Consider the following 14,199-nt stretch of genomic DNA (forward strand, 5'->3'; position numbering starts at 1 on the left):
GAAGGGTAATTAGTCATCATAAAGCACTTTAGTAGAAAGTGCTGTGTAAATGCTCAACAATAGAGCTCAGTAAGAGCAAGATTAATAAGCAACACTGAAGTACATTTACCAGCAAATGGAAACTTACAACAGGGTCTTCCCACATTGCTGGCAAACTGCTTCTGTCAACTAATGGAACATGAGTCTCGAAAGTCATTAGCACTTGGCCTTACAATATACATTAGCAATAGTCCTCCTGGGAATAAAAGAGGAAAAGAAAGCATATTTATTTATTCTTGGTCAGTCACCATAAGACATCTCTTATGGTAGTTATCCAGGTGGATAATATTTTTTTTTGGGGGGGGGGGTTGTTTTAGGCCAGTGATGCTCAGCGTTTACTTCTGGCAGTGCTCAGGGAACAATATGGGATGCCAGGGATCGAATCTAGGCAGATAATATTTGGGTACCTACTATATGCTAGGTACCGAGCTAGGCATCGCAAATACATCTGTGAACATGCGTTCCTGGTCTTCATGAAACTGGAAATTTACAATACAAGATTGTCTTAATTGTACTAGGAGGCTCATACTATTTTAATAGTTGTACTGGGAGAAATCAAGATAAGAATAAAAACACACAATCAAAGACACACAATTCCTGCATGAACAAGACAAAAGAGCACGGGCTACTGGGTAGAGAAAGTTCAAAGAATTAGGATACCAAGGCTTTCCTAGTTCCCCCCTCACTGCTTTCAGGTGCTTCTACCCCTAAGCATTCAGCCTAGAGGGGCTGTAACTGTGCTATGGACTAGTGCAGATCACAAGGGGTTACTGCCTCCTAAAAAGCAGTCAGCTGAACAGAAAGGCAAAAAATATGGCTCATCAAATTCTACTGAGAGCCAAGGGGATCTTCTACAATCTTATAAAAGGCCCCATTGAAAGGTTCAGACGTTAATTTGGTGAGAAAAAAAGAGTTAACGTAGACAAAATACAAAAGTGCCCTGTTTTTTGAATCACAGTAGATACTTAAAATGGTAGCGCCCCCCCACCCCCAAGGAAAAACCACCTTCTCCCACTTGGTCTTAGCTAGGGTGTAGAGGACTACAACCATTCCTGCAATTCTTGCTTTGTTCTGCTTATACAAGCACTGCTGCCCAGCAGACAGCGCAGGCGGAGACAGCCCCGGAACAGTCTTCGAACGGGAGGGGAGTATTTATTCAGATTCTCATTGGTTTCCCAAAGGTCACCTCCCTGAAACCGTTCTCCATCCACTGTTAACGCCGTGCCAGGTATGTGCAATGTCAAGAAGTGGTTGGCAGCAAATGCCCAGAAATCATTGAAGGCTCCCAATCCCGCTGGCTGGACCAAAATAAGGGTCCCTTTTAACCTTCCCTAAGAGAGTAAGAAAGGGGAGGGGGGGCTTCTCTGGACTCACCCCACTCCCAACAGACTAAAAACTTCGCTAAGCACGGTCAAGAATGAGCCATCACTCCGTGCCACCCCCCCACCCCAGTTCCGGGTCTCGGGGGATGCCCGCACGCCCGACCCACACGCCAGCCATCCACCTGTAACCACGGCCCCGTGGGCTGCCGCCCGCCTCCCAACGTCCACGCCGGCCGCGGGGAGGGACGAAATCAAAGCCGGGCCGGGGCGGCCGCGCTCACGCCGCCGGCCCGGGCGCGCTGCGGGGCGGATTAACGGGCCGCACCGGCCCGACGCGGGGCCGGCCCCGCTCGCCGGGGTCCCGACCCGGGGCTCCCCGCCTGCCGCCCCCATCCCCGTGAGGCCCGGCCCAGTCGGGGCTCCCGAGGACCCCGGGGCGGCAGCACCGAGGGACAAAGGAAAGCGGGGGCAGGGGCGGCCCTTCCGGCCCGGCCGCTTGCCCTGCGCCCGGGCGCCCCTCGCCCCCTCGCGCTCGCCCGCCCGCCCGCCCGCGAGGCCCCGGCCCCCGCAGCCCCGCACCTTCTTGGGCGCCTTGGTGACGGTGGCCATGAAGGAGTACTTCTCGGCGTCCTCGATCTCCTTGGCCTGCTTCAGCTCCTCCCCGACCCCGGGCAGCGGCATCGCGTCAGGCATCGACATCCCCCGGCCGGCCCGGCCCGCGGCTGCCCGCCGCCCCCGCCTCGCTCCTGCGCGCGCCGCGCCCGCCCGCCCGCCGCGCCGCCGGGCGCACGGGGGCTGTGGCCCGCGGCCCGTGCGCTCGCCGCTCCCGCACCTTCGGCCGCCCCGGCGCCCCGAGAAGCAGCGCCGAGCTCCGACCGGCCCGCGCCGCCGCCTCCGCCGCACGCCGACACGCACGCACGGGAAGGGTAGGGGGCGCTGACGCCACGCCGGGTCCTGGCAATCCCACGGAGGCGGGCGCGACGGCGCGTGGCAGTGACGTCACCGCGCAGGGCGGGGCCGCCGGCGCCGCCCGCCCGGAGAAACTCCCGCCCAGAGCGGGCGGCCCAGCGGCGGCGCCAGGTGGCGCCATCGGCCCTGCCAGAGGAACTGCGGTGATGGGGTGCGGGTGACTTGGAGTTCTTGGGCTCCAGGGGGCCCTGCAGGGTATCCTTTTTTTGTTTGATTTTTGGATCACACCCCGCGATGCACAGGGGTTGCTCCTGGCTCTGCACTCAGGAATTACTCCTGGCAGTGCTTGGGGGACCATATGGGATGCTGGGAATTGAAACCAGGTCGGCTGCGTGCGACTCACCCCGGCCCTTTGGACCACCTGGAACCCTTCCTCCCCCCCCCGCCTCCTTCCCCCAGGGCAGCATTTACATTCTTGGATCTGTAAGGGTGGGCAGGACAAGAATCAGAGCCGCGCATGGCTCCTGCAACAACGCCGTGGCCCCTCGGCCTTGCTTGTTCAAAGGCACTTGGGGAAGAGCTTTTGGTATCTGGCTTGCAATAGGGCCAGAGCGTTATGGAGCGTGAGAGGCAGCCAGAAATGGTTTTCCTAGCCCCTGCTACTTCCACCTCCCCCATTACACTGATTTTAGAGCACTGAACCACTGTGTGTGTGTGTGTGTGTGTGTGTGTGTGTGTGTGTGTGTGTGTTCGTGTTCATGAAGTCTTAGTTCAACTCGGACGGCCTACTTGTAATCTCATGTCAGTTGAGGTGCTTTGTCCTTTGAGATTCAGATGACAATGACTGGAACTCACTAGTGGAAAGCCCAATGCCCTCCTTGGGCCTTTTGTGCTGTTGCTGGGGGCACTTAGATGTTCAATTACCTTCAACTCTATCTCTTCGCCTCAGTTGAAGTTTTGGTCACTGTTCTGGTCTTGTGGCTCTTTTTTCCATTCTTCTGTCAGTTGGATATGGAACACAGTCCCATCTCTTCCTCTCAACCCCCCACCGCTAATCCAAAACAACCTCAAAAATAACGCCGTAACATGAAGCAGAACTTTTAATGAAGGTTTGTGGGCCACAGGGGAGAGATTACATCACCCAGTGAACAATTGTAAATCACATTTCTGAAATGTTCTACAAAGTTATTTTGGCATTCTGGTCACCAGGAGTTTCTCAGCTCCTAAGCCCCTTGCCACCTAATCTAACTTTCTCTTATCACTCCTGTTCCCCTCTCTCCACTGCCTCATCCTTCCTCTCAATTGTCTCTGAGAAGCCAGGGTACTCACTTAGTAAATGACATCTTCCCACAGTCCTTTCCCAAATCCTCTCCTAAGCCCACCTTTTTGTGGCCAAGAAATCCACCAAGTCTTTGAAAGAGTTAACTCTTGTAAGAAATAAATTATTGCTTGAGTGCGTGCGCGTGCACACACACACACACACACACACACACACACACACACACACACACACACACACACACACACTGGTTGGGAAGAATGCGAAGTACTTGGCTGCAGCCTTAAGTTTTAGTCAGAGAAGCCCTTGCCCAGCTGCCAGGGCCCTGGAGGCCTCTGCTGGATGCCGCTGTGTTTGCCTGGGAGGAAGGCTCAGACCCCTAACTCAACATCAGGATTCTCTCATCAGCCAACTCTTTCCTCCTCAGGCTATTCCAGAAGGGACAGAAAAAAGGCTGATCAGATTCATGCCTCATGGTGCCACATCTCATCTGGCTGGTCCTGGAGCCACACCTGTTTCCTTTGTTCCATTTGAACATGCAGATATCAGACTGGTTTGCTCAAAGAACAGGTGGAACTAGCTGGAAGAGAAGTAAAAACTCCGCATAGTTGGAATAGGAAAATATGGGAATTAGAATACTCTAAAATAAAAGAAATTAAAAAATTTTAATTTAAAAGACAGGTGTGTCTGTCTTTATGATTTTAATTCTTAATTTAGTTTTTGTTAATGGAGGACCTGGAGAGATAGTACAGCAAATAAGGCACTTGATTTCCTCGGAGACAGCATAACTGAGTTTGATCCCCAGCGCCATATATGGTCCCCCAAGCTCTGCCTGGAGTGATCCCTGAGCATTGCTGGGTGTACACTCCCTCCCCAAAAGGAATTGACGTCGTATATACTCTTCAGGTGATATAACTTGGGATTCCAGTCCCCCCTTTCTCTTCCCTTTATGGTTGTTGTTGTTGTGCTGCCTGGAGGGGTCTCACCAATGGTGGTGGCAGCACCCCTCCAAGTTACACATTTGTGCCAGGGATTACATCAACAGCAGTGCTGGGGGCCCAGTTAGCTATGTGGGGCTCTTCTGGGGACTGAATACCCAGCTTCATGCCCTTTAAAGTCACTACCCCCCATCCCACCTCCAGCTGGAATTCAATTTTGAAGTGAGGAGCTTTGTCTCTCGGTACTCTGTTTACCCACCCCCCACCCACATACATATACACACACATACACACCCACCTGAGTTCTGCCATGCAGGTTAGCATTTAGACCATGTGCTTCTGGGCGCTGAAGTTTTGTGTCTCCCATCAAAGGGGGCTCAGACGTCTGGTGTTGCAGCTGGCCGTGGTGAAGACAGGGCCGGGTGCAGGGAGGCTGACACTTAACAGTTTGGGCCAAGAAGGGGAACAACGGAGTCAGCTACACTTACCCATGTGCCTGGGCAGAGGGGAGGCTAACCCAGGGGAGTTGGGGTGCTCTGATGGCATGCACTCTGATGGGGATAGCATATGCCTATGAGCTTCCTGTCACACAAGTGCCAAGGACATTCCTGAAAACCAACCTGCTATGGGAGACATGGGTGACCGCCGTCCTCTGAGCCTGGAGATGGGGGGTGGGGCCTGGGGGCTGGTGATCAAAGAAGTCACCTAGGTGCAGTGTGTGGGACATGATATCCTTCAGGACCACCCTGCTGGCCCCACCTCTCCCTGAGGGCCCCCTGGCCAGCAAAGGGGGGTCCTCAGGGGTGCCGAGGACACGGCTGTCTGAAGCCCAGCCTTCCAGTCAGCTCCCAGACCCACACTGCTCTCCAAGGGAGTACCCACCAGGGGCCAGAAGAGCGGACCCCCCATTTGTGGCAGAGGGGATTGCATGAATCTGGAGACACTGCCAGAGAGAGGGGGTAGTCCTGGGTCCCACCCAGGGTCTGGTCTGGCTAATCCAGCTTCCCCTCCATCCAGCCCCACATTCCCACTCACAGCCGTTCATTGGCTATTTTGATGCATGAAGTGCAGCAAATGCAGAAGAAGTGCCCAGAGCAGGGTCAGGGGTTGGTACTACAATGACAGGGGCCAGTGGGCCACTGACTTCGCCTGGGGATAGGGGTGGAGGCAAAAGAGGAGGGAGATGGGGAAGGAGTGCTAGCAGGAGCTCCTGACAGAACTCACCAGGGAGGGAAGGGTGGGAGAGGGTGGGCAGGGCCTCGAAACACCCAGACTATTCCGGGAACTGGGTTTCAGGGCAGGTGGGGTGGAGTCAGGTCCCACTGCTCTGGGCAGATGGTGGGGCTGGGAGCCTGGAGCAGGGGAGGAGATGCAGGGCCAGGGCCAGGGCAGGGCTTCGAGATAAGGCATCAAGAAGACACGCTGAGTTTGACGTGTCTGGGGGTCACACCTCCGCCCCACCCCTGGAGTCAGGGAGCCAAGGCTGGCGCCTTTCACACAAATCTGGGACCCCACCCTGGCCTGCTCTCCCTGGAGGCCTGTCCCCTCCTATGGGCCAGTGCCCCTGGTTTAGCCCTGAGGGGAGCAGAAAGGGCAGCAGAGTTTGTAGGACAGCAGAAGCCTGAAGACAGGGGCAGACAGTGACCATCTCCAGCTGTGCCCTCCCTTCTGACTTGGCACTGCTATGCTGTCCAATCTGAGGACACCAGGGACACTGTAATGAATGTGAAGGGCACCCCCCAAGCCCAGTCCATATGGCTAAGCTGTGCCCCAGGCACTGAGGAACTCCCAGTGAGGCTCCCAGGTGTCCCTCTGGGTACAGAGCTCCCACCTTCGTCCTTCCCTGCTCACAGCCTCTTCCTCTTTCCCAGGAGTTCCAGCCCCTTGAGAAGATGAGCCGTCCCGCCCCAGGACAGGAGGGCATCTTCTTTTTCTGCCCCTTCCTCTGTTTGCTTCTATCATGTTTGTTTTCCTCTTTATATTCTTTGGGAAGAGGCACTCTCTGCAGTGCTAGGGTCTTGCAGTGGCTGGTGGGGGTGGGGTGGGAGGGGTTTCTAGCGGTGCTCAGGGACCCCAGGCCTCTTCCATGCCTCAGCCCACTCAACTCTCTCTCCTGCCCGCTTTAGTATTATTTTGAAACATGATCTTTATAGGAAAGGAAGACCCATGAAGATAAAAATCTTGACATCTTTATAAGCTCCTTCCAGTTTTTTGCCATTTGCAGAAGCTCATTTTCACATCCTAGAGTCAGGCAGGTGCCTGTCACTCTGTGCTCTGCTTGGGTTCGATTTGTTTTCTGATTCTGAGGGTTCCCGAGCAGTAGCACATCAATGAATGCGCACACTGAATTGCGGGTCCACTTAGCCAGCATCACTGGCATGGTCCCCCGGCCCCCTGCTCACTGCCTGGGAGCCCCACTCCTCCCACAGCTCACACAGAGCAGATCTGACTGTGTCACCTGGCCGTCTGTCCTGGCCACTGTGGGTGCAGGACCAGCAGGACCACAGCTCTCCTGGGCTGTCGAAGGGTAGTTTAGTAGCAAAAGCGCTTTGAAAAAGTTGCAAGTGTGGTGTGAGTGTTGGTCATTAAAACGGGGATCCAGACTTAGCATCTGGAGGAGAAAGGATTATTGCCAGGAATTTGGAAGGGCAGGACTCGGCGGAGACCTGCTGGCTGCAGGAGCATCGCTGGGAGGCAGGACTCGAGCAGGTCTCCCTTATAGCAGGCTGCCCTTCCGCCAGCAGAGACTTGGAGCTGCCCAGCCACCAGCCATAGCCACCACCCTGCCTCATGCAGCCCCCCATGCCTGGCTAGCGTGTGTCCAGCAGCCCCTGAGACATTCTCAGATGCTATTAAATCAGAATCTTTCTTCCATTGCCCTTCCCCTCATGGCATACCCTGCTCCCCACCCCTTCCCACCCCACCCCCACCCGGTCTGCTGAAAGCAAGGGGGAGCGAGTAGCCATCGAGTGTAAACAGCATTCAAGGAGTCTCGTCCAATGAGTCTCAGTGTTCGTTTGTGTACTTTTTAGTGCACGCACATGGTGTGTGTCTGTGTGTGTGTGTGTGTGTGTGTATTTGAAGAGCTTACCAAAAAAGTCAAAATTGTGAAATTGGCCCTGGTCTTGGTTCTCTGCTGGGGTCTCTGTGTTTGGTCACTTATTCAGGGGGACTTTGTATCAGTGTAGGCATCATTTCTGTCTTCAGGGGACTTAGAATCAATAGCCACACATTCTCAGACTGTTGGAGTTTCTTACTTTCTCAGTGCGGGGGTCCTCCTTCTTTCTACATGACCTCAGAATTAATTAGCACCCCCTCCCCACCATCTCCCATTACTGAGATGGTTCCAGACTCCAGGGCTGGCGAACTACAGTCTACCTCCAGCGTTTCAATAGACTAACTCACCTGAGTGGTTGCCCCAAGTCTTTGGAAGTTTCTGAAATAGTCTTCCCGGCAGATACCCTGTCCCAAGATGATGGAGAGTGGGCTGGTGAGGGTGCGTGGGGCTGTGCGTACTGCCAAGCCCACCTTTTTGCCTCTCACAGGTTGTGAGCCCACATTCTCCCTGCCTCTGCCCCTGAGGACTGCGTATGGTCCTGGAAGTGGAAGAGATGAGGCTGACCAGGCAGAGGAGTCCATAGGCCTGGACAGCCCCCTGGGCTGACTGAAGTGAAACAGGCAGAAAAGTTCTGCAGCTTCCCAAGTCTCACACCTCGGCTCCTGCCTCCCCCGCCTCCACAGTGTCTGGGCCTCTGTGTGAGGCTGCAGGGGGGTGCGGGGTGGAGAGCTACCCTCCTCACCCTCTCTGGTGTGCAGGGCGGGCCCCATTGCATCAGCCTTGGAGCCTCTGATCCGCACTTTGCAGCCAGCTGGGCCCCTGGAGGAGGGACTCTCCCTGTTTTTCAACAAACCGTTAACCCTTTTGCCCTCTCCGTCCTCCCGAGAGCACGCCTGATCCCCAGGCTGCCCCTCACACTTGGCTGTCTTGATCTGGAAACCATCCTCTGCTTCAGGAGACAGAGGGGTCCTATCTGGGCAGCTTTCTGGAGGGCAGTGGCTCCACCTGCCCTGGTGCAAGCCTGGGGAAGAGGCCCCAGGAAAAGAGTTAACCTTCGTGGCCTGGCCCACCCCTAGCATCTGTCCCGTTCTGCAGCAGTGAGGAAAGAGTTCCTTGGCCGCTTGCATGAGCTCACGGCGCCCCACACTCCAAACAGGGCCTGGACAAACGGTCAACACCACGTGTCAGACAAAAGAGGGGCGCCAGCCAGTGCCTCCACCCACTTCCTGTCAGAAGGACAGTCAGAGGGTCTGATGGAAGAATCCTGAGTACCCAGTGTCTCCCTGCTACTGGAGGGGCATGGGTGTGGGGCGAGACCTTCCGGTTGGTTAAGCCCAGCCAGCAGGACTTTTTTTTTTTTTTTAATCTTCCAGCCCCAGAATTCCCCTCCTTACTCCACCCATTCCAGGGTCTGAAATTGCCAGAACTTCAACTAAGACTAGGCCTTGATCCCAATCTTAATCCCACAACACATTTGGCTGCATTCTAGCTAGCAGATCTTGGGTCCCTCGAGGGGTGCAGAGACGCATGAGGCCCAGCCCTCGTTCCTCAGGGTGTTTGCAAGATGTGCCAGACCCTGATGATGGGGGCAAAAGGCACAGGAGAGTGACTTCCCGTGCCAGGAGTGGGAGCGGCCTCGTGAAGGGGGCCCAGGGGTACGCTGGAGGAGCCATGGTGTCAGGTGGGTGCACAGAGAGAATGGAACCAGCTCTTACTCTAGCTCTCTGCTCCCTAAACCCATTTTCTGTTTTGCCCTTGGATAAAGAACATAGCAGATATTATAGAGGTAAGAGCAGATTCTACACTTGATGTGAACCAGAGGACCAGGAAGCAATGCTTTGATTGAGTCTAAAGGCTGTGGAGGATTTCAGGAGACATAAATTAGGGGCACTTGTTCTAGATGGGAGCAGGGTTGGGTGCAGAGGCAGAAACACAATGGCAGCCACGTGAGACACAGTTTGGCCCAACCTGTTTTGACCTCAGAGCTGGGGAGAAAATTGACCTGCTTTTGGTTTCCATGTGTGTGTCATTCAATTTTTAAAATTGTTTTTTAAGGTTTTTGCTTTTTGGGTCACACCCAGCGATGCTCAGGGGTTACTCCTGGCTCTGCACTCAGGAATTGCTCCTGGCGGTGCTGGGAGACCACATGGGATGCTAGGGATCGAACCTGGGTCGGTTGTGTGCAAGGCAAACGCCCTATCCGCTGTACTATGGCTCTGGCCCCTGTGTCATTTGATTTGCCGGTGGGTCTATCTAGACTTACTGCCAATCACAGATTCCCCAGTTGCAAAAAAATCACAGAGCTTTACAGATCAGAAAATGGAGCACAGAAAAGTGGTAAAATTTGCTTGGCGTTCTGGGGATGGTACAGTCTGGTTATGGAGCAAAGACGCGAGCCACATTTCTTGGTCCTCAGCTTGTTCAGTCCATGGAGTTGACTGCCCCATTTCATCATGTCACTCCTTAGGAGACCCAGAGACATTTGAAATGAACCACCTGCGATCAAGGGTGAACAAGAAGATTTGACCACATGGATATCCCTCATGGTGAGGAATGAAAGATAGAAAGAAAGCTCTATTTTTCCAGGTTTATTTCAATCTGGTCCCAATTCCCATCCACAGTTGGTGAGAAGTTCAACATTATGATTTGTGCTTCCTCCCTCGGCTCATTGGATTTACAAGCAAAACAAAGCAAACATCTCGGGGCAAGCGAAGGACTTAATCTTGTCAAAGTGGGGGCAGCTGGTTCTTATTACAACAGAGAGGACAAAAGTTATGGCTGCTCCAGGGTTCCATGCCGAGCCGCCTGCTGAAGGTGGCTTCTCCTAATGGCTGGCCCCTTAATGTTGGTGGGCTTTCTCCCAGCCCCCTCAACCCATACAGGTTTTGCTCTCTGGGAAGTGGGGATGGAGCAAGGGTGGAGGTATGTGTGTTCCAGTAGAATTTCAACTTCTGACACTCTAGAGCTCCTGCCCTCCTCCTAGTACCCCACAAGTGAGGCTCCCAGTGCTAGAAAACCAGCTTCGGTGCTCTTTGACCTCTGGAGGATGTGGGGGAAATACTTTACATTCTTTCCTGAAGAGTCCACAACCAAGAATGGTCGATTTCTCAATCAGGTTCCTCTGCCACAGTCAATGTTCAGCACACTTCTGACTGCACGGTCCACATCCTACAGCAAAAGCAGAGCTCCACAGGAGGAGTGGGAGGGGCGGCCACAGTGATGGACAAGCCGGTGAGAGGATCTTAATGAAGATGTTCTTGACCAAGTTCCTAGCCTGAAACAATAGCCTTCAAAACAGTATGATCAGTGTGGACCAATTCGCTAAACAAAATCCCCACTCCTCAAATGTATTTAGGCAAAGGAAGGGTAATTTATGCAACTGAAAAGGGAAACAGCAGGATGCTTCTTTCTGTTTTGTGCGAGATCACAGGCCATTTTAATTTGCTCATTCTTGCTTACTTTCATTTTCCTAACACTTCTCCAACGAGCACATGTTATACAGTGAGGAGTTGGAAGAAAATTGAAATTTTAAAGAATAAAAGTAGTGCTTATTCACAAAAACAATTCAAGGAGGGCCGGAGAGCTGTGTCCATGGGTTGGAGCACACGCCTTGCATGCATGAGGCCTAGGTCTGATCCTTATGGCTTCTCATGCGCCACTGGGAGTGACTCCCGAGCAACCAGCCAGGAATAACTCCCGGCACTGCTGGGTGAAGCCTTTCCCTCCTCCCCCACCCAAATATCTGAGCAAACAGATGTGTGTGTGTGTGATAAAAAGTGAAAATCCTCTTTCTAAACTTCCCCACTCCAGGCTTAAAGTAGGAGCCTCATCTTATCGTAGTACATTTGGTCTTTTCATACATGACTTCTTTTTCACAAACAGGACTATCCATCTTATTTCACAACCCCTCTGGTGAGTTACCTACTAAAATTGGGATAACACTGATGCCTTCCTTATTGCCAGTGTTGTCCAGTGAAATGAGTTAGTGTTTGTAAAGCAGTTAGAACAGTGCACAGCATATAGAAATAGTTAAAATATTACTATTTTAATGTAGTATTTAATTTCCTTTTCTCTTTCACAGTCATGCCTCCACATTAGAGCTATATCAATTTGTGTAGGGGGAGAAATTAAAAATTACGCTCTGGAAAATGAAACCAAACAAATGTTTGACTTTTCCTCTGTTGCTCTTTTGGTGAGAAATTGCTAGGTTGAAAATTTCCCCTTTTGTCCACTTTGCCATTGATTAGCCAGACTGGCCTTTATGTGAGTGACTGCTGGCCCCTGATGATGAACGTGTTCAGTGAGAGCACACGCTTGTCTGGAGGAGAGGGAAACAGCAAGTCCCTGGAGCCTCTAAACATCTCCATCATGGTGAACAGCACAGAGACCTGAAATTAACCTGGTTCGTAGGTTTGGCTCAATGCTAGGCGTGACTACAAAACAGAGAAAGGGAAGGAAAGAGATTGGCTAGATGCTGCTGCTGCTGCTGGGAAATGTAAATGTATCAATCCTGACAATGTGGCGGCAGGCCAGACTAGTTTAATAGTTGGCAAGAATACACACTCAGATTACAAAAGTCAGTTATCACTGCAACCAACATGACTACCATTTGAATGTTGCATCCAGGAGCAATACATATAATAAATTATATTAGCTCAGCAAATGCCACTGTCTCCAAATCCAGCAAGTATCTTCACTGGTATGTTCATAGTACCCTTGTGATTTCTTAGATGCTAGCCTTTTTATTTTTTATTTTTATTATTTTATTTATTTTATTTTGCTTTTTTTGGGTCACACCCAGCGATGCTCAGGGGTTACTCCTGGCTTTGCACTCAGGAATTACTCCTGGCGGTGCTTGGGGGACCATATGGGATGCCGGGGATCAAACCCAGGTTGGCCGAGTGCAAGGCCTACCCGCTGTGCTATCACTCCGGCCCTGATGCTAGCCTTTTTAAAATACAGGGTTCATCCATGAACTAATATTATACTCATAGCAAAACACACTAAAAGAAAATAAAATTATAAAAATCTCCCATGAACACAGGCACAAGATCCAACAGATTATTAGACAATTAAATTCAGTAATATATAGCAAAAAAATATACCAGGCTTCAAGCTTTATGCAATTTATGCAAAAAATGCAAGGCTTGTTCAATATTTGAAAATCAGTGTAAATCCCATATTCGCCACTTAAAGGAAATGTAAAAGTAAAAGAAACATGATTGATTATAACAATTATACACAAATTTGACAAAATTCAACATATGTTTATGGTATAAGAAAGAAATAAAAGGAATATTGACTAAAAAGTAGATATGAAATTTATTCTGCATGCATACACTTGAAAATTTTATTTAAATTTTATTTACATTTTATTTTGCAAATCCAATGAATGTATGCATTCGTATGAACACATACACACATACAGATCATCTACAATAAATGAGTTTAGTAAGACTGAAAAATGAAAAGTCAATACTGGGCTGGAGCTATAATCAGTGGGTAGCACTGGAGCACTGGAGCACTGTTGTCCCATAGTTCATCGATTTACTCGAGCGGGCACCAGTAATGTCTCCATTGTGAGAGTGTTGTTGCTGTTTTTGGCATATTGAATACAGCTTGCCAGGCTCTGCCGGGGGGGAGGGATACTCTCTGTGGCTTGCCAGGTTCTCCGAGAGGGACAGAGGAATTGAACTGGGTTGGCCACGTGCAAGGCAAATGCCCTACCTGCTGTGCTATTGCTCATATATATATATATACATATATATGTATACATATGAGTGATATATATATACATATATATATATATACACTGTAGCACTGTCGTCCCATTGTTTATCAATTTGCTCAAGAGGGCACCAGTAATGTCTCCATTGTGAGACTTGTTGTTACTGTTTTTGGCATATCGAATACACCACGGGTAGCTTGCCAGGCTCTGCTGTGCGGGCGGGATACTCTTGGTAGCTTGCCAGGCTCTGAGAAAGGGACGAAGGACTCGAACCTCGGTCAGCCGCATGCAAAGCAAACAGCCCTACCCGCTATGCTGTCGCTCTAGCCCATATATATATATATATATATACATATATATGTGTATATATATATGTTACTTTTTGGGTCACAGCCAGCGATGCTCAGGGGTTATTCCTGGCTCTGCACTCAGGAATTACCCCTGGCATTGCTTGGTGGACCATATACGATGATAGGGATAAAACCCTTTATGATTTTCCTGGTTTTTTTTTTTTTTTTTGCTTTTTTGGGTAACACCCAGTGATGCTTGGGGTTATTCCTGGCTCTGCACTCAGGAATTACTCCTGGTGGTGCTCGGGGTACCATGTGGGATGCTGGAATTGAACCTGGGTCAGCTGCCTGCAAGACAAATGCCCTACCTACTGTGTAATTGTTCCAGACCCTGATTTTCCTTTTTTTTTTTAAAAGTAAATTTTTTAAAAATAAATTTACTTTTAAAAAGTAAATTAAAAAAATAGTTACAAGGTTGTTCATGATTGGGTTTTGAATTATGGTTTGCAATACAGGTACTGAACGATTATCATGTTTATCCATTTACCTACTTTCAGCACTCAGTTCTTGTCTAGAGTGATTATTTTCAACTACCTTAATGATTTTTCTTACATCTTGAAAAAATTATAAAATTTA

The 14,199-nt window shown here is 50.8% G+C and overlaps 1 protein-coding gene and 1 pseudogene across 2 annotated transcripts in view; both read right to left on the minus strand.

Moving 5' to 3' along the window:
- AHCYL1 (adenosylhomocysteinase like 1) overlaps positions 1 to 2,114 on the minus strand; it is a 44,688-nt gene extending 42,574 nt beyond the window's left edge. Inside the window, exon 1 of one of the 2 annotated variants that reach the window (XM_055138923.1) lies at positions 1,941 to 2,113. In XM_055138923.1, coding sequence (XP_054994898.1) covers positions 1,941 to 2,060 — 120 coding nt within the window. In that variant the 5' untranslated portion in view covers positions 2,061 to 2,113. Of the gene's footprint in view, positions 1 to 1,940 lie in introns of both variants that reach the window. The other variant, XM_055138924.1, reaches the window with a different exon arrangement.
- A 7,111-nt stretch (positions 2,115 to 9,225) lies between these two features.
- Positions 9,226 to 9,380, minus strand: LOC129405173 (U2 spliceosomal RNA; annotated as a pseudogene).
- Between the last annotated feature and the right edge of the window lie 4,819 nt (positions 9,381 to 14,199).

Source organism: Sorex araneus, chromosome 5 (assembly GCF_027595985.1).
Source record: "Sorex araneus isolate mSorAra2 chromosome 5, mSorAra2.pri, whole genome shotgun sequence".
Taxonomy (NCBI): Eukaryota; Metazoa; Chordata; class Mammalia; order Eulipotyphla; family Soricidae; genus Sorex; species Sorex araneus.